Source organism: Salarias fasciatus, chromosome 11, assembly GCF_902148845.1.
Source record: "Salarias fasciatus chromosome 11, fSalaFa1.1, whole genome shotgun sequence".
NCBI classification, from domain to species: Eukaryota; Metazoa; Chordata; class Actinopteri; order Blenniiformes; family Blenniidae; genus Salarias; species Salarias fasciatus.
Genome location: NC_043755.1, coordinates 26,449,275 through 26,474,932, shown reverse-complemented (window position 1 = coordinate 26,474,932; position 25,658 = coordinate 26,449,275). Strand labels below are relative to the sequence as shown.

The 25,658-nt window shown below is 50.8% G+C and overlaps 1 protein-coding gene across 1 annotated transcript in view; it reads right to left on the bottom strand.

Annotated features, from left to right (window-relative positions):
• Positions 1 to 24,558, bottom strand: part of adcy3a (adenylate cyclase 3a) — a 29,186-nt gene extending 4,628 nt beyond the window's left edge. The window contains exons 1-18 of the mRNA XM_030103517.1: positions 24,364 to 24,558; positions 21,628 to 22,691; positions 17,136 to 17,285; positions 14,981 to 15,111; positions 14,765 to 14,876; positions 13,036 to 13,163; positions 12,392 to 12,550; positions 11,717 to 11,882; positions 11,470 to 11,589; positions 11,192 to 11,334; positions 8,000 to 8,161; positions 7,830 to 7,917; positions 5,624 to 5,740; positions 4,859 to 5,151; positions 4,693 to 4,774; positions 484 to 642; positions 257 to 403; positions 35 to 148 (exon numbers count right to left, since the gene is read on the bottom strand). Of these exons, the coding sequence (XP_029959377.1) occupies positions 35 to 148; positions 257 to 403; positions 484 to 642; positions 4,693 to 4,774; positions 4,859 to 5,151; positions 5,624 to 5,740; positions 7,830 to 7,917; positions 8,000 to 8,161; positions 11,192 to 11,334; positions 11,470 to 11,589; positions 11,717 to 11,882; positions 12,392 to 12,550; positions 13,036 to 13,163; positions 14,765 to 14,876; positions 14,981 to 15,111; positions 17,136 to 17,285; positions 21,628 to 22,302 (2,946 nt within the window). The 5' untranslated portion in view covers positions 22,303 to 22,691; positions 24,364 to 24,558. The remainder of the gene's footprint in view (positions 1 to 34; positions 149 to 256; positions 404 to 483; positions 643 to 4,692; positions 4,775 to 4,858; positions 5,152 to 5,623; positions 5,741 to 7,829; positions 7,918 to 7,999; positions 8,162 to 11,191; positions 11,335 to 11,469; positions 11,590 to 11,716; positions 11,883 to 12,391; positions 12,551 to 13,035; positions 13,164 to 14,764; positions 14,877 to 14,980; positions 15,112 to 17,135; positions 17,286 to 21,627; positions 22,692 to 24,363) is intronic.
• Between the last annotated feature and the right edge of the window lie 1,100 nt (positions 24,559 to 25,658).

Sequence of the window (25,658 nt, the reverse complement as noted above, 5' to 3'; positions counted from 1 at the left end):
GTGGGGGGGAGATGCTCTACTCGGGTGCTGGTACCTTCATGCAGCTGTAGCCGTTGCTGACGTCCGGAGTGACCCCTGACGCGGCCATGTAGGTGCTGCCGATGGTCTTGATCTTGGTGATGCACCTGAAGTGCGGCTCGTCCAGCAGCTGCCGACACAGCAGAGGAGCCGCGGTCAGAGAAGAAGAAGCTGGAGGACCGGCGGTCAGAGAAGAAGAAGCCGGAGGACCGGCGTGAGGCGGGGCGCGGCGGCTTACGCTGTCGAAGTCGGAGATGATCTCGTTGAGGAAGCGCAGACACTCGATGCCGCCGTTGTTGATGCTCTCCTCCGTGTAGAAGTCGGAGAAGTTGGGGATGGAGGCGAACATGACCCCGATCTCGTCGTAGGACTGGCTGTACAGCTCCTGGCACGACACGTAGGGCGGGGTTAGTGTGACGGACACGCCGGCAGGCGGGCCACGGGGTCCCCGGTCCAAGCTCCTACCTCGTCTCTCTTCTTGGAGCCCAGGAAGTGCCTTGCCACGTGTTCGGGCAGCATGTTGGTGACCAGCGCCTCGTTCCAGCGCCTCATCTCGTACACCTTCTCCTTCTGCTCGTGGACCTCGATCTTCCACAGGAACAGAGTGCGGGCCAACTTCTCCACCTTCACCAGACCCACAGCAGTTCAGACAGAAACACGGCACATCCACACACACCGAGGCCGAGTCCAGGTGAACGGCGACCAGCCACACACACCGAGACCGAGACCGAGTCCAAGTCCGGGTGAACGGCGACCAGCCACACACACCGAGGCAGAGTCCAGGTGAACGGCGACCAGCCACACACACCGAGGCCGAGTCTGAGTGAACGGCGACCAGCCACACACACCGAGGCCGAGTCCAGGTGAACGGCGACCAGCCACACACACCGAGGCCGAGTCTGAGTGAACGGCGACCAGCCACACACACTGAGACCGAGTCCCGGTGAACGGCGACCAGCCAGGGCTCACGACATGTGGAGCTGTTTTCACAGGTTCCACCTAATGAAGCTGTTGAAGAGGATTTTTGTAGGTTTAGTTTTTTTTAGCTGTTTCTCGCTGGCTTGGTCGAAGATTTTTTTCTCTTTGTCATTGGATATTTTCCATTCACTTTTGTCTGGAGTTCCTGCTCAGGTGAAAGCTCCATGTGAGGCAGAGGGTCGTTAGTCTGATTACATGAGTGAACTCCAAGGACCAAATCCTAGGACCAAGAGGAGACTCTGGAAACTCAAACCTTCTCACCTGACGTGAAAGATGGAGTGAGAGAAACAGATTTTACTGGAATTAATATTTCTCTACTTTATATTTAAAACCACTACAGAGGAGCTGTAGAGTCTCTATTGGGGAGATGTAGATGTGGCATTTGGAGCCATTAGTGGATTGAGAACTGTTGTTTTATAAAGCAGTGTTTAACCCCCGATGCACACTGGATGTGATCCGGCCGCGGTCCAGCTCCGGTCCGGCTCCGGAGCCTCTGCGGAGCTCCGGTCTCTTTCCGCAAAGATCCTATTTTTCCGGACGCCGGAGCCCTACCGCGTCAATCAGACAGAAGCAAGCCGGGTGCCAGAAGGAAACGCGATATGTGTTCCAAAATAAGTGACTTCAAAATAAAATCTGTGTCGTGTTTTTGCCTAAATATTCTATTTTTTTACTTCTTCTGGTAGAATACAGAACAAACAACGTGATGTAGTCATTATACGCTTTAGAAGAATGAACGGTTTTGTACTTCATCACTGCAGGAAAGCCAAATGACACCAAAATGGCACAAAACAGCTCTGTGACTGGAGCAGCTCTGTGTTGCCAGATTGGGCGGGTTTCTGCCAAATCAAGCTTCTTTTTTGAACACGTTGGACAGGTTGATGAAATGATTATGTGTTTATGACGTGTTTTTTATCATACAAATACGGTTTTAACGTGCATTTTCAACCGAGATGGCGGTTTGGGCTGCTTTCTGTTGAGTAAAATGTGTTTCATATTGTTTATGGGGGATAGCGACAGATCTGGCAACCTTCTCCAGCGGACTGCAGAGACACCGCAGGCGGTGTGAATCACAGTATACCGGACCGCATCCGGACCGCATCCAGTGTGCATCAGCCGTAACTCTGACCAGTAGAGGGCGCGTTCGCTACACGGTGTGTTCAGGGACAGGCATAGTCTGGCAATTACACTCCTAGAACGGGACCACACATGGAAGTCAGTGAATGTATCAACTGTGGTGTTAAAATACATATTTTTGCTCTTTACAGACCCAAAATAAAACAAATTTAAATTAAATGTGAAGTGGAGTGCAACTTCGTCATGTGCCACGCTACATAGAGTCACTATAGGGGAGATGTAGAGTCACTATAGAGCAGCTGTAGAGTCACTATAGAGGAACTGTAGAGTCACTATAGAGGAACTGTAGAGTCACTATAGAGGAGATGTAGAGTCACTATAGAGGAGATGTAGAGTCACTATAGAGGAGATGTAGAGTCACTATAGAGGAACTGTAGAGTCACTATAGAGGAGATGTAGAGTCACTATAGAGGAGATGTAGAGTCACTATAGAGGAGATGTAGAGTCACTATAGAGGAACTGTAGAGTCACTATAGAGGAGATGTAGAGTCACTATAGAGGAGATGTAGAGTCACTATAGAGGAGCTGTAGAGTCACTATAGAGGAGATGTAGAGTCACTATAGAGCAGCTGTAGAGTCACGATAGAGGAGCTGTAGAGTCACTATAGAGCAGCTGTAGAGTCACTATAGAGGAACTGTAGAGTCACTATAGAGGAGATGTAGAGTCACTATAGAGGAGATGTAGAGTCACTATAGAGGAGATGTAGAGTCACTATAGAGGAGATGTAGAGTCACTATAGAGGAGCTGTAGAGTCACTATAGAGCAGCTGTAGAGTCACTATAGAGGAGCTGTAGAGTCACTATAGAGGAGATGTAGAGTCACTATAGAGCAGCTGTAGAGTCACTATAGAGGAGATGTAGAGTCACTATAGAGGAGCTGTAGAGTCACTATAGAGGAGCTGTAGAGTCACTATAGAGGAGATGTAGAGTCACTATAGAGCAGCTGTAGAGTCACTAAAGAGGAGCTGTAGAGTCACTATAGAGGAGCTGTAGAGTCACTATAGAGGAGATGTAGAGTCACTATAGAGGAGCTGTAGAGTCACTATAGAGGAGATGTAGAGTCACTATAGAGGAGATGTAGAGTCACTATAGAGGAGATGTAGAGCCACTATAGAGGAACTGTAGAGTCACTATAGAGGAGATGTAGAGCCACTATAGAGGAACTGTAGAGTCACTATAGAGGAGATGTAGAGTCACTATAGAGCAGCTGTAGAGTCACTAAAGAGGAGCTGTAGAGTCACTATAGAGGAGATGTAGAGTCACTATAGAGGAACTGTAGAGTCACTATAGAGGAGATGTAGAGCCACTATAGAGGAGATGTAGAGTCACTATAGAGGAGATGTAGAGTCACTATAGAGCAGCTGTAGAGTCACTAAAGAGGAGCTGTAGAGTCACTATAGAGGAGATGTAGAGTCACTATAGAGGAGATGTAGAGTCACTATAGAGGAGCTGTGGAGTCACTATAGAGGAGATGTAGAGTCACTATAGAGGAGATGTAGAGTCACTATAGAGGAGATGTAGAGCCACTATAGAGGAACTGTAGAGTCACTATAGAGGAGATGTAGAGTCACTATAGAGGAGATGTAGAGTCACTATAGAGGAACTGTAGAGTCACTATAGAGGAGATGTAGAGTCACTATGGAGGAGATGTAGAGTCACTATAGAGGAGATGTAGAGTCACTATAGAGGAGCTGTAGAGTCACTATAGAGGAGCTGTAGAGTCACTATAGAGGAGCTGTAGAGTCACTATAGAGGAGATGTAGAGTCACTATAGAGGAGATGTAGAGTCACTATAGAGGAGCTGTAGAGTCACTATAGAGGAGATGTAGAGTCACTATAGAGGAACTGTAGAGTCACTATAGAGGAGCTGTAGAGTCACTATAGAGGAGATGTAGAGTCACTATAGAGGAACTGTAGAGTCACTATAGAGGAACTGTAGAGTCACTATAGAGGAGCTGTAGAGTCACTATAGAGGAGATGTAGAGTCACTATAGAGGAACTGTAGAGTCACTATAGAGGAGATGTAGAGTCACTATAGAGGAACTGTAGAGTCACTATAGAGGAACTGTAGAGTCACTATAGAGGAGCTGTAGAGTCACTATAGAGGAGATGTAGAGTCACTATAGAGGAACTGTAGAGTCACTATAGAGGAGATGTAGAGTCACTATAGAGGAGCTGTAGAGTCACTATAGAGGAGCTGTAGAGTCACTATAGAGGAACTGTAGAGTCACTATAGAGGAGCTGTAGAGTCACTATAGAGGAGATGTAGAGTCACTATAGAGGAACTGTAGAGTCACTATAGAGGAACTGTAGAGTCACTATAGAGGAGATGTAGAGTCACTATAGAGGAACTGTAGAGTCACTATAGAGGAGATGTAGAGTCACTATAGAGGAGATGTAGAGCCACTATAGAGGAGCTGTAGAGTCACTATAGAGCAGCTGTAGAGTCACTATAGAGATGTAGAGCTGCAGGTGACAGCTCCTCACATACCCTCTGTGTCTTTAAGAAGACAAGTCAACCGCTCTACAGCGCCCTGTGAAGCAGACCTGGACAGGACTTACATGTCTGGAGAAATAGTAGAAGCTGACCATCATGACGAAGATCATGGTGGTCATGGTGAACTTGGAGGGAACCAGGTAGGACCTGCGGACCAGACGGACCAGACGGACAGGCGTCACACCTGGCGGGAGGTTCCAGACACCTGGAAACCACCTGAAGGTCACTCACCTGTAGTCCTGGAAGCGAGCCAGGTCGTAGCGGTCGAAGATGTGCCTCCAGCTGTAGATGTTGACGACGCCGGTTGCCACGGTGATGAGCAGCATGAGCGTGAGCTTGACCATGTGGCTGACCTGGACCAGCATGGTGGTGGCCATGAGCGCCAGCACGGCAATGTAGCTGTAATACTTGGGGTTGTTCCAGCATCCTTCCAGGCTGGACGAGGAGGAGGAAGAGGAGGAGGAGGAGGAGGAGGGAGCCGCTGTGGTGCTGCCAGAGACCGGGACCCGAGGCAGACAGCTCAGCTGGACAGAAGACAGACCAGCAGAGTCATTCTCCTGAAGTGCTTCCTCAAACACACTCTGGTCAGCCATAACATTAGGACCTTTCTGCTCCCCCACTGCTTCCTGTCAGAACCAGCATGATGGTCACTGGAAATAACCCTGAATGTTTTATTTTCCACTCTTATCAAAACTTTAATTTCCTGACATCTACAGTCAGCATGAATATACATGAGAATCTGAAGATTCTCCGAGTCACACTCAATTCTACACATTTTCGTTGTACCAACGAATAATGAGATCATTGATTCGTGAGAATAAATTACACGATGAATGAAGCAGAGCTGTATCAGTCCTGCATGAGACACACTGATGTTCCATCTCTAAATATGCTCACGTATGCACTTCAATATTCGTTTGATTAGACGTGTGAGCTGAGGATGCGGCTTTGGAGGATCAGATCTGTGTTTTTACAGAGCGGTGAAGGAGAACGCACCATGTCCACGATGTCCGCCGTGGTGAGGATGAAGATGGCCGCCATGGCCCAGGTGTTGCGAGCCCAGCGGGTGTGGTCGATCCAGGTGGAGAAGGACACCAGCTTCTTAGGAAACACCTGAGAACACAGGGAAGCAGGACTCCGTCTCACCAGCTGATAGAACCTGAGGTTTCCATTAGTCACAGCAGTTTCATCTCTGCTAGCAGATTTCCCCCTTCTTATTTTTTTTCCATTCATTTCATTTTTATGTTTTTCTCCCTTTTCTAGTTTTCCTTTTTTTTTCATTTTACTAAAACAAAAAAGCTATGCTGACAAATTTCTTAAATTTACTTTTTTTTTTTGTTGTTTTTTTGAAGTTTCATTCTTGGTTTTGATGAACAAACAAAAACTAGATCTTAAGATGAATATATGAAGTTTTATCTACACTTCAGAATAGTGAACATTTTATTACACTGAACCTATATTTGTACCAGATTTTAACAGTTTTGTTATTTTCAAGCTTTTTCTGTTGACAGTTATGACATTTTAGCCGTTTTATCTCTTTTTAAACAGTTGTGTAAGCTTTTTTCTGCCATATTTCATTTTCCTATGTTAGAAATTGGAGACATTTCAGGTTTTTAAGATTTTCTATCATTTTTTTCCTCATTTCTTGTGGTTTTAGCTATTTTTCCTAATTTTACTAGAACCTTTATTTCATCCCTTTTGAACCAAGAGTGACGAATCATATAATAATTTAAATATAAGTTATGAAATAAGTAATGAAACAGAAATGATTGATTCCACTCCATACTGCGACAACCGACACTGAGGAGCTGAAGAGACGACTGGCCTTAAAGGTCAGGATCGCCGACCAGAGACGTCACGCTTTTACACCGTCTCATGACAAAAACAGGTCCTTTACGTTTAACTTTAAATGAACTGCCGATCAGCCGGAGAAGGCCCTGCTGTGGCGTTGCTGTTCAATACGCTGCCTCGCAGGCCCGCAGGTGTCTGCCGGACCGGGGGGAGGGCCAGTCCGTCCTCACTTCCTGTCAGCACGCCGTCGCTTCCCTTCACCACCGTGAGGATCCAGCAGACATGGCGGAGCTGGTCCGGTGTGTGTGTGTGTGTGTGTGTGTGTGTGTGTGTGTGTGTGTGTGTGTGTGTGTTATTATTCACCAGTTACAGTTTGATTCACCACAAAACGCCTCTTCTGATGTGATACAGCCGAGAAACATGGAGGAGGAACACAAGCTTCTGTTTGTTCAGTGAGCGCTGATATTGATACGCTGTGAGAGGCTGGTGTGTGTGTGTGTGTGTGTGTCTCCAGTGGAACAGATGACATAAGAAGTCAATATCTGCCTGCTGCACGTCAGCACATCTGAATTTCCATGACGAGGGAAATTCAGATGGCTCTGTGCTTGCTCACGCACGCACGCACGCACACACACACACACACACACACACACACACACACACACACACACACACACACTCACTCACTCACTCACTAACTCTACACTGAACTCCACAGACGTGGGCAGGTTTGAACACCGGCAGTTTCTGATCGATCTGATTGGTTCAGGATCGGATTGTCTGGTTTTGAACTCTGAATGTTGTACAGGATCAGAAACTCCTCCAAAAAACTCCAAACATGCTCTTTCCAAGCCTTTAGTTGTGAAGCAGTGGCAGCAGTGATGGCTCTGGATGGCTCTGAGGTGGTAGTAAAGACCTGCAGCCGCTTCAGGAGCCGAGCAGAGAATCTTCAGCAGCACCGAGAAGTGAGTTACGGACGTCCTAGAACGTATGAAATATTACGTGATGTAAAAACACAAAAGGTCCTTAATGTGCTCACGTATTCAAAACTAAGAAATCATCAGCACTGGGGTCAAACACGTGACCCGTGGACCAAATCTGGCCGGTCGGGGAGCTGCCGTGAATAACTGCAGCTTCTGGATTATTGAGAGCAGCAGTTTTCAAAAAGCTGCAGCAGAGAGTCAGTGAGTCAGTCTGTTTCACTGGCTGTCACACCACCAGGATTGAGTTGGATTACATTTTCATGTACTTGTACTTTAATTTGAAAGTTCTCGCCCTCATGCTGCTGCTGGAGGATATCTCATCACCTGCAGTTGCACATTTGATCCCTAAATACAGGGCTTGAAAATAGTGTGTGACTTCCACACTTCCACAGGCCGTCCGGAGCGGCGCAGCGTGCGGCGAGCCTCACCCTGGGAAAGATGGCGGCCAGAGAGCAGACGGTGAGCAGCAGCAGGAGGACCTCTCCCACCGCCAAGCTGACGTAGTTCGCCACCAGCCTGTCCAACGACAAACACACCGCAGGCGTGAGGAGGGCGGCGGGCGGGCGGGGCGGCTCGCGGCGGCCGGGCGGGGGCTGACCGGGGGTCCACCAGGGCCTCCATGACGGCCGTGAAGAGCAGCACCACGCAGGAGCAGCAGAAGGCGGCGCCGCTCTGCTTCTCCTTCTCCACCGAGTACCGAGTCTCCAGCTCCGGGTCCTCGAAGCGCAGAGACAGCCTGTTGGTGCGTTTCCCCTTCAGCCTGCACACACACACACACACACACACACACACACACACACACACACACACACACACACACACACACACACACACACACACACACACACACACACACACACACACACACACACACACACACACACACACACACACACACACACACACTCTGTAAACAGGGCTGGGTATTGATTAGAATTTCCAAAAATGATTCGATTCGATTCACGATTTTCGATTCGATTCACTTTTGACAGAGTTTTTTTCAGTTAAAGGGACTAAAGGCAACTTTTCAAAATGTACCTCAGTGCTGCCGCGATAGGTGCTGCGGGGAACTGCAGCCACCAGCCAAGGCGGCACGGGAGCGCACACAAACATTTTACAGAATGTCCGGCTTCACAGCGCTGCACCAGGGATGCTCATGCTGTTTACTACGTCGCGGTTTACTGCAGGACCACAGCGCATATTATGTGATTTTTGTCAGCATCTGTTTTCACTCCGAAATGCAGCTGAAGTTCCCTCCGTCAATCAAACGCATATCCAATATTTATTCGGGTGCCTGCGGCTTCGGTCTTTTTTTTTTTTTGACTCACAAGATAACGCTGATAAAGTCCTTTTTTTTCTTGGTGGTGTTTTTTGTGGGCTTTGAGTGGATGCAGTAATCCGATTGTATGAAGAGCGCGGGGGAGGGGGGCGGCTCGGCTCGTGCTTGGATTCACAGACCGGGAGCAAATGTATAATATACCGGGAGAGCGGACAAATAAAACTACAAATAGAACTACAAATTAACTTTCTTCTGTTGATTCTTGGTTTGTCAGCGAGTGAGCAGCGGTGTATTTGCGCATGCGTGATTCATTCGAAGTGTGGAGGAGTGGTGTGGGTCTCCTCTCTGCTCTGACTGCAGCAGGGGGCGCTGCTGAGACCGGCCGCCTGTGAGTGCTTTGGGACGGGGGAGGGGCTCACGCAGCACCCGCTGCTGGCTGAGGACAGCGGAGACGTCCTGTCACGTCTCCAGAGCACCAGAAAAAGTCGCTAAATTTGTCGCTAGTCGCTTTTGACAAAAAAAGTCGCCAAGAGGCTTTGGAAAGTCGCCAGATTTAGCGAGAAAGTCACCAAGTTGGCAACACTGCCCGCCCCTGATCCCAGCAGTGTTTGAGTCCGTGTCCACGGCGGCCATGTTCTTCCTGTTCGGCAACGCGCATACAGCGTCAATTTACGTCACATCCCCACAACTGTGCGGGAAATTCGGACCCCGAACAGCAACAAATTCTGTGGCACACAGCCTGTATAAGGCAACAGACAGATACGCGGATTGGCCTGTTATTTTAGGTTTTTAATGCTTCACGGCCCGTTAGCATTGAATAAGCTGGAAATGCATGTGAAGTTTTTCACAAATCTTGCCTTAAGTCCCTTTAAGGACATCACACAGTGTCAATTTTACTTGGATATGGAACACATTCAGTGCTACAAACAGTAGAAACTACAGCTTTATCTGGTGCATGAGTAAAAATATGGATATTTACATTAAAGCTTGTGTCCGGAGTTTTCGTTCGTTTCCAATGTATGTATCATTTTTTAGCAGAGCTTAAAGGTATAATGGACAATGTTTCAGCCAATGAATGGCGTGATGCCAGTGTCAACTACTGGTCCTCCGACATGTCCATCACGCTGGAGAAATGCTTGCGTCACGCCGTCAAGCGGCTCGTAGGAGCAGCAGAGCAGGTAGGATGGTCTGGGGCATGTGCGTTTTCAAAAGGCGAGTAACAGACGTTTGGCTTCGACTTTTTCGAGAAAATCGTCCATTAGACCTTTAAAGGAGCACAGTGCAGTTTGCTCGTTTTATGCGAAACACTGACCCCTGCAGGCCTTAATCGTAACTGTAGCTTAGTGAAAAGCTCCTGTCTGTGGCTTGTGCCCATGTACGTGCACAGAAGAGGGGAACTCCTTCCTCGCTCTTTTAGCAGCGCTCGATTAAAATGTACGTTTCTTCTGCCTGGTGGGTCTGTGCTGGAGCTGTGGCAGTGCGAGAAGCCAGTCTGTTCTTACTGTCTGGAAGCTCCATCCTCAGTACTGCTCAGTTGTTGCTGCTAAGCGTCTGGCGGAGTAATGGCGGACAAATCGAAATTTAGGATTACCAGGCCAGCGGGAGGCGCATTACGTCAGGCTCAGAGCGATTCGTACCCGAATCACTCATATTGCTGTGCCTTCAGTGCCCTGCACAGGAAAATAGGAGCGTCTGCGATCTTGCAAAAATAGCTCTTGCTGCCCGTTAGGCAAAGGTGAAAACGTGTGTGGGTGTCAATAATTGATAATTTAATATTTAAAACTGCGCTGTGCCCCTTTAATGTGTCAGTCTGGTTCAATAGTACAATATAATATTAGCATAAAGCAATATAAAAATGTATTTATGAGCTCCGCCTTCATCTCATAGACCCCCATGTTATCCGAAAAAGAGCTGGTCAGCTTCAGCCAATAGAGTTCGAGCTTCCGCCTTGTCATGCTGTCAATCAACGTGTGGAGCAGTCAGAGAGACTTTACGCTCACCTCGGATATATCCACTGTCTGCTGAACATCCACCGTAAACAGCTCAACATGGAGGATGCTGTAGGACTCAGAGGCTCTCATTTTCACCCGACAGATAATTCGCGTGCACAATTAAAGGGGCGTGGCTTGGTCGCCCATGAAAGCAGAGGGAGGGCGGAACCTCCAGACGTTGGATTAAAAAAACCCTCTGTCTTCCAAAACTCCGGACACGAGCTTTAAGAATTGAACCTAATGCAGTTAGTTATATATATATATATTTATATCATGTTTTATTTTACGTGACCAGAGCAGAACAAAATGCAATAACCTGATTGAGTTGACAGGGCTGCCTGGGTAAATAAAGTGGCAACAGACTCACTGTAAACTTAAGACATTCACACTGCTTTGACTCTCACAAAGGGTTTGTGGTAATGTTTTAGTTCCTTCAAAACAAATCTAACTATATCATAAGAGACACAACCATAACAGGGTGGAGCTGACGGAGACGGGCCGGCGGGACGGAGACACTCACGCCTGCACCGTCTCCCTCTCCAGCAGCGCCTCGTTCAGCAGCTTGTTGAGCTCCTGCTCGTTCTCCTGGGCGTCGATCACCCGCTCCGCCAGGTCGCGCAGCCGCAGCCTCCGGCGGGGGTTGGGGAAGGACGGGTTCACCACCTGGAACCACACACACTCAGCTTCACTAACCAAACCAGCCTCAGACAGCCCCTGTGTGTGTGTGTGTGTGTGTGTGTGTGTGTGTGTGTGTGTTCGAGATGTGAAGGTGGAGGTGTGAGGGTGGACCCGGCTCACCCTGGTGTCCAGCTCCTCCGGCTCCTCCGGCGTGGTGCACGCCGTGTTCACGCTGCCGTTGCACTCCGTGGTGTTGATCAGCAGCGGCGAGTTCCCATTGGACGAGGTGACGGACAGCTTCTGGAGGGAGGCGGGCCCACAGGAAGCCCGGGGTGAGGGGCGTGACCAGACCGACCGGACGACCAGTCACAGCTTCAGCGATCACACACCGCTGTGAGTGTGTGTGGTGTGTGTGAGAGTGACTCACCACCCCGTTGATGCCGCTCTTTCCCAGCGGCCCCTTGGGGACGACCACCAGGTAGGTGTCGATGCCTCGCTCCCTCAGGTAGTCGCAGCGGTCGCCGCCGTTCCCCGGCTCCACGTCAAACTCTCCGTGGAGACACTCCAGGGTGCTCTGGGAGATGTGCACACGCCTGACACACACACACACACACACACACACACACACACACACACACACACACACACACACACACACACACACACACACACACACACACACACACACACACACACACACACACACACACACACACACACACACACACACACACAAACACACACACACACACACACACACACACAAACACACACACACACACACACACACGATCGATTTACACCTGAACCTACACCTGCCCTCATTTCTCTGACCTTGCTGGGTTGACAAGGTTCTGACTGTGTTCTAGATAACCGCTCTTCTCCCAGAGACCCCCTGCTGACGGGCTGATGTACAGCTGAGGACATGTGGACCAGTGGACCGGTGGAGGACCGGTGGAGGACCGGTGGAGGACCGGTGGAGGACCGGTGGAGGACCGGTGGAGGACCGGTGTAGGACCGGTGTAGGACCGGTGGAGGACCGGTGGAGGACCGGTGGAGGACCGGTGGAGGACCGGTGGAGGACCAGGCGCAGGCGGCTCACCCCGGGATCCCTCCGGCCTCCATCTTGTTGGCCACCGTCACGTCTGTGGACCAGACGTCGTACTGCCAGCGCTTCTGACCCAGGACTCCGCCCAGGACGGTGCCGCTGTGGACCCCCACCCGCATGTCCACATCCGTCTGGGTCTTCTCCCGGACGTACCTGGAGGACCACAAGGGCGAGAGGAGCACTCAGCCAGGAGGCAGAACTGCACTGTACTGCTGCTGCTGCTGTCATTATGGTGCTTTGTTGTATTACTGTTAATGTTCCTGCTGTTTGTTGTTTTCACTGTTGGTGGTGTTGTTGTTGCATGTAGTGCTGTTTGTGGTGCTGTTTGTCTCATTGTTGCTCTTTTTGTAGTTCTGGTGCTGTTTGTGGTGCTGTTGTTTGTGTTGCTGTTTGTGTTGCTGTTGTTTGTGTTGCTGCTGCCAGGACACAGCAGCAGCAGTGAGGAACAGCAGATCCATCCCGCCACACCAGAACGTTGCATCACTATCGATTCCATCTTAATGACCTCTCATTGTCAGCCAGCGTCTGTCCGCCCTGCGGCGCCGCCCAGTCAATACCAGCCCATCACAGCCCCCGACCCCCCCCCCCGACGCCCCCCGACCCCCCGACCCCGGCCCTCCAGCTGCGCCTGCACTCACGAGATGGCCTCCACCATGGCCAGGCCCATCATGATGGAGCAGGCGGCGTGGTCGTCCCGGTAGTCGGGCAGCCCGCAGATGCAGTAGTAGCAGTCTCCCAGGATCTTGATCCTCAGCTGGTGGTATTTCTGACGGAGCACAAGACGTTCGGTCAGTTCAGTCTCAACAAGGACCGAAACAGCAGGCGGGGGACCAACAGCCAGACTACACCTGAACATCAAGCATTGACTCAGCAACATGTAGTAGAGCTTCACTTCCTCAATAACTTTTAACTATTATTAAATACAAACTGCACTTCAGTCAGCCGTGGACAGTGTACAACTGGATGAGTCCATCTTTCTCTGTGCCTCCTTCCATTCCTTTGCTGTTATCATCTGCTGACTGATTGCATCCAGTGAAGGTTTGTTTTCATGTTTTTTTTTTTTTTTGACAGCAAAAACAACAAAGTCTCTCCATTTCCATCAGCTGATCAATATGTCTGGTGGTCATTGTAAGCTGTGCAAGCTGCAAAATAAATAAAATACTGCATCAATCACACATATGAAACCAAGATGGCGCCCCTCGGTGTGTGACGCAGCGGAGCTCTCCGAGTCCCGTTACCTCTGTTTAGTCATGTTGAGTCATGTCAAGGCAAACAGCTCCGATGACCTTATTACAGCCAGATGAAGGCTCCAGCGCCGTTAGCATCGGGAGGCTAACCCTCACAGTCACTCTGTTTGCTTTGGAAAATAAAATGGACGTCCTCCACTCGGATCTCGATGCAGAGGGACATGCGGCGCTGCCACATACCGTCTTCCTGTGAAACAGGGCTGGAGAGAGAACTTCAACGAGATGCCATCTCTGGACCTGACGAGGTCCGCTCTGGACCACTCGCTCTTCAGAGCGGACCGCGGTAAGGCCGCCAGAGGAGGGCCGGTGGTCTTCCTCTAGCAGCTCTGGTGTTAGACTCTCTCTGAATCCAGTTCTGAGAACGCCAAAACACTGTACCTAGAACCCGATACACTACCACAGTACCAACACCCTGACACCAAAGCACTGTACCTACATCCTCAGTCAGTACACATACAACCTCACACACGGTGGAGCTGTATTACAGCACAACATACTTCACAACAGCTGCTTTTCCTGCTACAGCCTCAGTTTCCATTTTTCCTTCATATTCATAATTTTATCACTTGTAATTGTCTTCTTTTAATTCCAGTTTTGATAGTTCCGCTGTCTGTTCTTTTAACTCCAGGAAAGCCTCACACCGCAATTCCTCTGTCTCGACTACCGCTTCAGGTGTAACAATGGCAAAACAAAAATCGTTACATGTATTTCATTATATAATAACCAACCAGAAAGTAATGTCTTTATCCACAGAAGATTAACATGTAGTCTAATAACTTTAACTGTTTATAATCGAGCATGAGTATGCTTTATTACGTTATTAGAACCTGTGCTTCAGGTGAGAGGCGTAAGCGAGCAGCACTGAGGCATCCAGAGAGCGCTGCACCGCTGGGTCAGAGTCCTGGAGCTCAAACCGCCTATAAAGGCGCCGCCTGTTGATGCTGCACTGCTGTTTGTCTTCAGGCTAAACAAATGAGCTGCAGGTCAGGTTTTAATGGTGCAGAGACACTGGTGTGTTTATTCAGCAGTGGAAACAGCGGAGCGTCCTCAGAGGAGTCGTGTGGGTGCGATGGAAGAGGGACGTGTCCCGGAGGAGGTCAGTGTTTTCGGGCGGACTCACTGCGGCGAGCTTGTCGAAGCGAGCGAACAGCTCGTTGAGCAGTTTGACCAGCTCCTGAGCGCTGCAGGACGACGACAGCTGCGTGAAGCCCACGATGTCTGCAAACAAAATGCTGACGGACGACAACACACACACAAACCACACACCGTCAGGCGTCCGCGTCCCGTCAGGCGGACGGCCCGGGGCTACCTGGGGCGGGGGCGGGGGCGGGGTTACCTGACGTTCTCGTGCCTGTACATGTACATGGTGTTGAACTGCTGCATCTCCTTCTGACTGGGCTCCTTCTTCATGTCCTGCAGCATCTCATCAGCGATGTGCTTCGGCAGGATGGAGAGCAGCAGGCGCTCCTGTCGGGCCAGAAGACACGCAGGACAGCATTAGCTCTGGAGAGACGAACAGCGCATCCTTCTGTCCTCTTCACCTCAAACCGACAGAAACGTCTCCGTCACGTTGTTTTCCTACATCGCCAGCAGAAACCCTCCAATGGCTTCCCGGAGCAGTGCGAGAGGTGAGAGAGTGTCACCAGGAGGCGTGCAGCCTCCGCACCACGCCGAGCGCTTTGTTTCTCACCTGCAGCCGAGCTGAAGTGACCCTAAAGCGTGGAAGAAGCCAAGTGGACAGAGAGCTGATTCCACACACACACACACACACACACACACACACACACACACACACACACAAGTGGGTCGACTCTGTGATTACAGCCGACACGGTCTCAGGAGACCTGTTGCCACGGCAACTGGCAGCAGCCGGATGCTCCTCGGCTGGTTGCAGGCCCTGGTCTCCCAGCATCCTCCTGTGCTCCTCCATTAGTATTCTGGAGTTCCTTCCACTCGTGGTGTTATCGGCCCTCGTGCGTCCTTTTCTCTGCCTCTCCATCAGCCCCCACCCCCCCCCCCCCCTCCTGTGTGGAGTGTTTGTTCCAGAAATAGGACTGAGCGCAGCAGCCAGCGGCCACACATTTGAGGGTGAGCCGACTGCTGCTGAGCCGGGACCGAACGAGGCCAGACGCTGGTCCCGCTGGTCCCACTGGTCCCGCTCGTCCAGCTCGTCCAGCTCGTCCTCTGAAGCGTCCTAAAGACTCATCTGGCTGCAGCTGAGCTGTGTTTATCAACCCCACAACATGTCCTGGAACATCAAACTGAGCCCTGCAGCTGCTGGAGCCACACAAACAAACCCCTGCACCGGGAGAAACACTAACTTCCTGCTTTGGTTTCCATGGAGACGATGTAAACGTGATAAATGCAAACAAGTAGATGATGTTAATGTCTTTGCTATTTTTGGTCATTTTCTGAAAAGGCTTCATGTCACGAGGTAGGGAAGAGTTGGGGAACAATCACACCATGTCTGTGAATAAATCCCAGTTCGTCTGATGTGGAGATGTTGACGCTGCAGAGCAGGACTGCAGAGAGCACGGAAACACCCGGCTTCACGCAAGGGTCAGAGTGTTTCTGGGAATAGACAGGAGGATACTACTGAGCTGTTTCTCCTCATCATGAGAAAGTTCCCATGATGAAGAGTTAAAGAGTTAATGACTAAAGCGTTACTGACGCTGGAAGTCAGAATGTGTTAAAACTATGTCGAAATAACGGGACACAGCTCAGAAATACAAATACGGCTCTTTACTGCGGCACTTCTGCATTTCCATATGTAACAACAGGCTAAAGGGCTAAAAACAGCAAAAACATTCAACAGGAAAAAACTCTTAAAATAGTTATAGAGTCAAAATAGACGAAGGTAAAAGAGCTGAATTGGCTAAAAGAACTAAAACAATTTAAACTACTTGAAATAGAACAAGAGTCCAAACAGATGAAATATCTCAGATTATAAAAATGCCGTCAAAAGTAAGCATTTAAAATGGATAAAATCCTAATATTTCTCAGAATGTCTATCCTCCTCCTCTGTTAAATGAAAAGTATTTCCACGTGCCACAAACCTTTGCATTCTGTTTTCAGCTGGGTGTGTTTTGTGGCTGCAGACGAGCCTCCGTCTGGAGCTCCAGCCTCAGAGACGGCGCTCCCCGTCCCCGGCTCCACCGTCCAGGCTGGGGACTGCCCTGATCACCTCTAGGCTGGACGCTCTGCTGCTGTTTCCATGCCGCCATTTTATTGTGCTTTTATTGTTTTATTGCTGGCTGCTCGTGCTTTCAGGGCTTCATGTTCAGCACTTTGTCACAGCAGCGGCTGTTTTTAAAGCGCTTTGTAAATAAAGTTGAGTGGAAAAAAGGTGAAACTGTCTCTTTTGCTCATAGATGTTCTCACCTGTGCGTATGGATGTCAGTGATCCCAGACGGAGGGAGAAAACACTGAATCTACCACAGAGGAAGACCAGCTTCTAGAAGAAGCCTCAGGGCGAGCGGGTGACCTCTGACCTGCTGCTGGCTCTGCTCCTCCAGGTTGAGCTTGACCTCCAGGGACTGCCTGGCCTCCAGGAAGGCTTTTCGATGCTTCCGGTCCGCCATGTAGTACGACATGATCCCCACCGTGATGGCACAGACGTAGATCACCACGTTGGCCAGCAGCTGGAACGCAGAGAAGGAATCTGGTCTGAGTGATCACAGCTGCTCTCCCAACACCAGAGTCACCCGACAGGACGACACCGACCACACAGCCGGTGTGTGTGCAGCAGGAGAGGACAGCTTCAGGCTGTACGCTGCAGCCGTCCGTCTGGAAGCTGCAGCCGTCCGTCTGGAAGCTGCAGCCGTCCGTCTGGAAGCTGCAGCCGTCCGTCTGGAAGCCTCAGCCGTCCGTCTGGAAGCCTCAGCCGTCCGTCTGGAAGCTGCAGCCGTCCGTCTGGAAGCTGCAGCCGTCCGTCTGGAAGCTAGCATGGAGGCTAGTTTTCAGACGGGAGACACATCCATCTAAATGTCTCCAAGGAAAACATATTTTGCATCACTATTCATTTCAAGAAAATATCGCTTGAAAATGCATGGCACAACAGAAAAATTGCAGGAAACGTAATCTGAACAGTCGTCTGATTAATCAATCGCTGGACAGGAACATCTGGAGCCACAGGATCAGGCAATAATGTCACGAAGAAGGCTGACGTGTCCACCTCTGGCAGGACACTGAAGACCATCTTTTGATGGATACTGAGATAATACTGCTCACTGAAATTATGTTAACGAAGATTACTGTGACATTAAATGTTATTATGGTCCCATGAATAATGTCCAGCGGCTTACTGATCAGCTCAGACTCTACGAGAAAATATCAGACTCCAGCTGTTGAAAGCAGCGCTTTCCTGTGTGGTGAAAACTGTCATGCTTGTTTCGTTGTGACAGCAGAGTTCAGAGGAACTTTTACAGACGTCCACTGAATAACTGTCTAAAGCCGAACGCAGCCACGAGGCCGTTAGTATCGACAGCCGGGCGCCGGAGCTGGAATCCATCCCCAAACGTCGATGTCGGATGAGAGTGGCCTGGAGTGCTGTTGTGTAACGGCAGAGTTGAGCCAAGCCGGGCCGAGCAGAGCCGGGCTGAGCCGGGCCGGGCCGGGCCGGGCCGAGCAGAGCCGAGCTGAGCCGGGCCGGGCCGGGCCGGTCCGAGCAGAGCCGAGCCGGGCCGGGCCGGGCCGGGCCGGGCAGAGCCGAGCAGAGCCGGGCTGAGCCGGGCCGGGCCGGGCCGGGCCGGGCAGAGCCGAGCCAAGCAGAGCAGAGCAGAGCAGAGCAGAGCCAGGCCGAACCAGGCCGGCTCCAGTGTTTTCACTCATGATCACATTTAAAACCAACAAAATTACTTTTGTGATGATTGAAAAGAGTTGCACAGCTGCTGTCTCAAAGAGCTGGGCCCTGAAAACACTGAAGGTCGTCAGAATCCATGAACCAGCAGAAGAGTTCAAGTAGAAAACCATCACCTAAAACTCAAAACAATGGACCAGTCCATGGACTGAGGCTCATGAACCGCTGCAGGTGTAGTATGGAATATGGACCCCCTGGAAAATGGACCCAGGGTCCAGATTCCGCAGCGGAATATGGACCCCCCCTATGGATAATGGACCCCCCCTCCAAATTTAGGGAATTAATCATTTTTTAATTTTAATTTTAATTTTTTTTAAAGTTTTGAATTATACAAACATATAACAGAAACAAAACAACATTTTGAAAACAAAATGTCTTTATTGTGGGATATATTAGCTCTTGTTTGAACTTTTAAAATATAACACACTGAATGACAAAGACCCGTTATATGACAACAGTTGAAGCTGCCCCAATATAAGTAATTCTTAATTTTAATGAGTTCAAAAAGAAGTTCAACAAGTATGTACTACTGGATGGCACTCTTCACTACGTTCACCCCAAGATCCAGAAGCACCTTGGTGTCATCAGGGTTACGGAGAAGGAGGCCATCCTCCAGGTTTGTCATGTCGCCCTACAGCAGGTCACCAGGGTGTCAACAAGACCACGTCCCTCATCAGGAGCTGCTACTTCTGGCCTGGGCCTCAGTACAACAACATCGCAAACTTTATCGGTAAGAGATTTATACTTATCTATGGATCCACTTTTTAAATATGTCAACTTATGTAGTAACTGCAGATGGGTCCATTCTCTATGACATGGGACGTGTCCCCCCTGGTATTTTATGTTTTAAAGTCCCCGGGTCCATTTTCTATGTCAATTTATGTAGTTGTTGTTGTGCATTATAGCTATTCTTCTTTTTTTCATACAGCTTCCTGTGATGACTGTCAGCGCAGCAACCATCCTTGCAAGGTCCCCGCAGTCCTCCACCCCATCGCTCCTCCAGACACCAGTTTCACTCCCTTTGGGATGGACCTGGTTGGGCCACCCCCCCCCATCAGCCAGCGGTCATCGGTATATCGCTGCGATAACCGACTGCCTCACCAAGTGGCCTGAAGCGGAGGCCAGACCCTACAAGGTCTTGGTCTACCGCTACTCCAACGTCAAAGTCCTCATCACAGACCAGGGCCGCGAGTCCTGCAACTGTGTCAACGAAGAGCTCTGCAGACGTCTCAAGATCGACCACCGCAAGACGACCGCCGACCACCCACAGTCCAACGGCCAGGCTGAGCGATTCAGCCAGAGACTTTGCAGTGCCGTTGTAAAGTACATCAGTGAGCAGCAGGACGACTGGGATGAGGACATCCAGCCCTTTCTTGTTTTTTTTTTCTTTGTAATTTGCCATTCAGTGTGATATTTCTTCACTATAATCTCTGTGATATTGGTATACATTTAAGCTATGTATAATACTTGTTATATACCTCAATAAATGTTTTTTTTTAATGTTTTGTTTTCATTATGTGTGTGTGTGTGTGTGTGTGTGTGTGTGTGTGTGTGTGTTCTCGTATTTCTATCCTTGTGGGGGCCAAATGTCCCCACAAGGATAGCAAAACGTGGAACGACGTGCCTTGTGGGGACCTTTTTTCGGTCCTAAGTAGGAGAAACAGTGTTTTCTTGACCATGTTGTTGTTACTGAAAAAAGTAAAAGTGCAAAAACATTTCTTTAGGGTTAGGCTTTGTTGTGGTGTGGGTTAGGGTTAGGGTAAGGGTCAGGGTTAGGGGCTAGACATGAATGGGAGTCAATGGAAGGTCCCCACAAGGATAGAAATACGAGACTGTGTGTGTGTGTGTGTGTGTGTGTGTGTGTGTGTGTGTGTGTGTGTGTGTGTGTGTGTGTGTGTGTGTGTGTATATATATATATATATGTATATATATAAATATATACACTCCAAAAATAATTAAAAAAAATTAACCATTCCCTAAATTTGGAGGGGGGTCCATTTTCCATAGGGGGGGTCCATATTCCGCTGCGGAATATGGACCCCCGGGTCCATATTCTATGGGGGTCCATTTACAATCTTACACAGGCACCAGAGAAGACGGACTGGAAAGAGTCCATCACACTGAAAACCTCCAACACACCCACCTTCCACCAATAAGGTCTAAATCATGTGATCATTATCTGGTCAATATGGAGTTCACTAAAGACTGAACCCTGATATATTATGATTCTCTGCACTCTTAAAATGACCGTATTTTAATTTACAACGAGAATAAATACCAAGGAAACATGACAACAATAAAACAACTCTAGCATGGTGTAGTTGAACGCGACATGTTGACCGGATGTTGCTACGGCTCTTCTCTAATTCTGGACATGTCAACTCTGATTTTACCCCTGAGGGCTTAAATCCTGAAGTGAAATGCTCCGTTCTGAGGAAATAAAGTTCCCGGACACAGAAGAGTTCAGTCATTCCCTCAAGTCCTGCTAACGTCGTCACCGTCGCCGTATTAACCACGACCGACTGATCGATACGCGGAGCAGCCTGCTGCCAGCACACACACCACTGCTGCTTCACTTCAGCATGTGACGGCTGAAGGAACCAGGGAAACGTTTCCCTGTCAGCACGTGGCTTGTTTAATGGGAACCTAAAGGAAAAAAAAAGCACCATTCACGTTCATCTGGAGCGCTGCAGCAGTCCGACCCGACATGGTTACTGGTGCCACTCATCACTGTGTGCTTCAGCCTCCTTCCTGCCCTCACACTGGCTCATTAACTGAAGCAGCTCCGGCTTTATGTTCTCCTGAATACTGAATGTTGAAGCTCAGTTCTATTAAAAAACTATCATCTAGTCAACCTGAAAACTTGTGTTGCTCCTTTGATTTTAGTAGAAAATTAAATTCCCAGAACTGTAAATATTACAGTTAGACCTGCTGAAGCCTTCAGCTCCAGGTTTGTTTTTTATGATAACATCAGCAAAATAATGTCATTTCAAACCTTTCAAGCCGAAACGGTCTCTGAGGCACACATCCAGAGCTGGCAGTGGGAATTAAAAGAGACGTCACACCTGAGGTCAAGGTCAAAAACCACCGATGCGATTCGCCCGGAGAGCTGCCGGAGCGCCTACCTGCCGGCCCAGCGCCGCTCCCTGGATGTCCTCCTGCTGCTGCTGGGCGATGGTGACCCCCAGCACCAGGGTGTGCACGCCGCAGGACACGGCGGCGATCAGCACGATGGGCGTCAGCCGCAGCGGCAGCGTCAGGAAGAAGGAGAAGCTGAAGAAGGCCTGCCAGCCCACCGTGTCGCTGGCCTGGTGGAAGCGGGCGTAGTTCAGGCCCAGGTAGCAGAATATCTGCGCCGCTATCAGCACCCACAGGGCGTAGGGCACCACCCGCCTGGAGACGCGGTCCGGCAGCAGGCCGAAGCGGCACAGCAGGTAGAGCGCCACGTCCGCCGCCAGGCCCGCCGACGCCACCAGAACGGACGCCAGCTTGTCGGCGGTGTAGACCACCGTGCACATGACGATGACGTAGCTGTCGAAGAGCGCGGCGAACACCACCAGCACCAGCAGCGTCTCGTGTCTCTGCCGCCTGAAGTAGGTCTGGTACAGGTTCTCCAGGGACTCGGGGGCGAAGGTGAGGCGCATGAAGCGGGGCAGGCAGAGGCAGCAGCCCGAGCTGCGCACCGTCACCTCGTGGGCGCGCCCCACCGCCTGCCCCGGGTCGGACGGCAGCGTCACCGAGCAGTCGGCCGAGTACTCGGCGGAGTACTCCGGCTCGGAGAAGGCTCTGTTCCGGCGCATGGCGGAGGACCAGCAGTCAGTGGAACCGGGGAGCGGGTCCAGAAGGCGGGCGGTCTCAGGCGGACATGGCGGTCGCCGGGCGTCGGGACGGAGAGCTGCGGACGCCGCCTCTTACATCTCCGCTGCGGCCGCTGGCCTTTGACTCAGTCAGTCCCGCGTCGCAGGATCACAGCCGGCCCGCCCGCTCTGCATCTACGGGATCCAATCAGCGTCCTCCGTCAGCTTCACACGCCGCCGCACGTGCGCTGCTTTCCACGGCCGGCCTCCATCCCCCCGCACCGTGCCAGAGCCGCCGGCTCCCTCGTCGGCCCGGCGGCTGCGTCTACATGCTGCCTGCGTGCCGGGTGGCCTCCGGCGTCCGGGCCAAGCGGCGCCGCCCCTCACATGGCCTGCACACACACACACACACACACACACACACACACACACACACACACACACACACACACACACACACACACACACACACACACACACACAGAGCACAACTGTAACTTCCTCCCAGCACGGCACAGGAAGTCAAACGCGGGAGCGCGGCTGCTGCCGCGGCAGGTCGTGCGGTTCCTTCCACCTGGCCGGCTCGTCTCGCCTCGCACTGAAAACCTTCGCCGGGTGTTGTGGCTGCTGGTTTGCGTGACGGCGCTCTGTGAACACCCATGAAGGGTTGTCTTCATGGGAAAGACGATCTGACTGAAAGTTAGGGTCGTAATGTGAGTCGAACTCTGTCAGTTCAGACTGTGGGAGAAGACCAGCCGTTCAGATCACAGGAGTGCCAGAGTAGACCTGAAGTCTACGTTCCTGAGGACCTGGAGGACAGCTCTCCCAGCGTGTTTTGAAGTTACAATTACATTTCAGCTTTTTAAGCAGTTTTGAATGTTTTTCTCCCCATTTCTGTCTTCTACCTCGATCAAAATGGTGAAACATGATGTCCAGTTATTGTGAAGTGCAGACGTGTCCAACCCCGGTCCTGGACAGTCCCGTGATCTGCACGTCTCACACGCTGACAGTGAGGAAGTCCCGCCTGGGCTTTCTGAACAGACTGGCGATGATCAATAGCGTCAGCACCGTGAGGACTGCTGAAGAGCTGGGAAAGCATTCCATTCTCACTGGACAATCAGAGCTGAGCCAGTCTCCTGCAGCAGGACTCTGACAGTCCGGACGTCCAACAGGTGGACGGCGCTCGGGACGGAGCAGGACTCTGATCAAAGCTCCCATTCACCGAGTGTGAAGGAACCTGGTTTCTCTCTACCTGCTCAGAGAACGACGAGAGCAGAAGAACCTTCGGAGCGGCTGTTAACTACAGCCTCTGTAGACCAGCAGGGGGTCTGGGGGTCTGGGGTGGTCTAGTAGTCTGGTGGTCTGGTGGTCCGGGGGAAGGATGTGGTCTGGTGGTCTGCTGGTCTGGAGGTCTGGGGGGGGAGGATGTGGTCTGGAGGTCTGGAGGTCTGGGGGAGGATGTGGTCTGGGGGTCTGGAGGTCTGGGGGGAGGATGTGGTCTGGGGGTCTGGAGGTCTGGGGGGAGGATGTGGTCTGGGGGTCTGGAGGTCTGGGGGGGAGAATGTGGTCCGGAGGTCTGGGGAGGATGTGGTCTGGGGGTCTGGAGGTCTGGGGGGAGGATGTGGTCTGGGGGTCTGGAGGTCTGGGGGAGGATGTGGTCTGGAGGTCTGGGGGGGAGAATGTGGTCCGGAGGTCTGGGGGAGGATGTGGTCTGGAGGTCTGGGGGGGAGAATGTGGTCCGGAGGTCTGGGGGAGGATGTGGTCTGGAGGTCTGGGGGTCTGCTGGTCTGAAGGTCTGGGGGGAGGATGTGGTCTGGAGGTCTGGAGGTCCGGGGGGAGGACATGGTCTTGGTCCGGATGGCAGCCAGCCCCCGGCCTCGGGGCTGCCGCCGCCGGGCCGGGGCGGTGCGCGGCGGGCCTACCTCAGCTACATGTTGCGCCTGCAGCCTCCCGGAGGAAGCGGAGCTCCGTCAGGCGGGTCGGAGGACCCGTGGACGGAGGCCGGCCGGGGGATCTCCACATCTGGAGGCTGAGCTCCGCTGCCCGGTGACCGGAGCCTCTTACCGTGTGCAGCCGGGTCCGCTCCTCCGGCCGGGATCGCCGTTCCCCCGGACAGATGTGGGCTTCAGCCCCGCTGATCCACACCGACGCCGGGCCGAAGGCAGCAGGGCAGCCCGGGGAACCGCGGCCTCATCGGCTCTGTCTCTCCCGCTCCTCGGCGCTGTTTTCCGCAGAAAACACGGAACACTTTCCCGTCAAGCTGCCGGAGCTCACAGCTCACACACTTCCGCCGAGCGGCGAAACACTGAGCACCGCCGCGGCGTGACGGGGGGGCTCCCGCATCCCCCGCATCCCCCGCACCCCCCGCACCCAGCATGGACACCAGCCCCTCTAATCACTGCAGCCAACAGTTCAGGGAGAAAAACTCTAAACACATAGAAATCAATACATAAACGAAGGCAGAAGGAAGAAAGAAAACACATCAAGAATAAAAGGTGATCAGGAAAGTAGAATTGCTCTTTAGCATGAAGTTATTAAGGAATAACCCCCCCAAAAAAGAAAAAGAAAAAAGAAAAAAAAGGTTGAATGATTTTTACAATCATTCAACCTTTGTTTTTGTTTTTGTTTTTTAAATTCTAATATGAATTAAATTCAATTCTCCAGAAAGCCCTGATGAGTTAATGGATAATGACACCGGGGTCTGGACTGCAGGATTATGATTATGATTATTATTTCCTGGATGTAGCAAAACATTAATTGAACAATGCTTCCAATCTGCAGTTATCTGAGAAGTTCCACCAGGTCTCTGGACCAAAATAAAGAAGAGAGCGCAGCTGACAGGGAAATATAACGGAAGTGACAAACTGTTAAACATTACACTTCAGATCCACTCTTGTCCTCAAAACAGCTGGGACACTAGTCTTCATTCATCATCAGAGTTTAGGCTGAATCCATTCTGCCTGAATCGTTTTGTGATTATAGTTTTTGCTATGATCTTTCTGTTTCAACAGTTCCTGTCTCCTTCTATTTGCTGAGTCTTTTATGATTAGCTTGATGAAACAATAAACAAACAAACAAAAAAACAGAAAACCTAAAACAAAGCATTCTCTTTTCTTTCCAAACTGAGGGGCGGCCTGCAGTTCCCCCTGTGTCCAGCAGGAGTCAGTGTGAAGCGGAGCGCTGTTTGTGAGCCTCCGGATGAAAACCACGAGAAGAAGAAGAGTCCGCCTCCGAATGTTGCCGTGAAAGATGCAGAGAAGGCAGCACTAATGGCGAGGACTTTTGCTAAAGTACACAGTAGTTTTAACCTGACAAATGATGAGAGAACAAAAAGAGAGGAGACGAAGAAACAATATCAG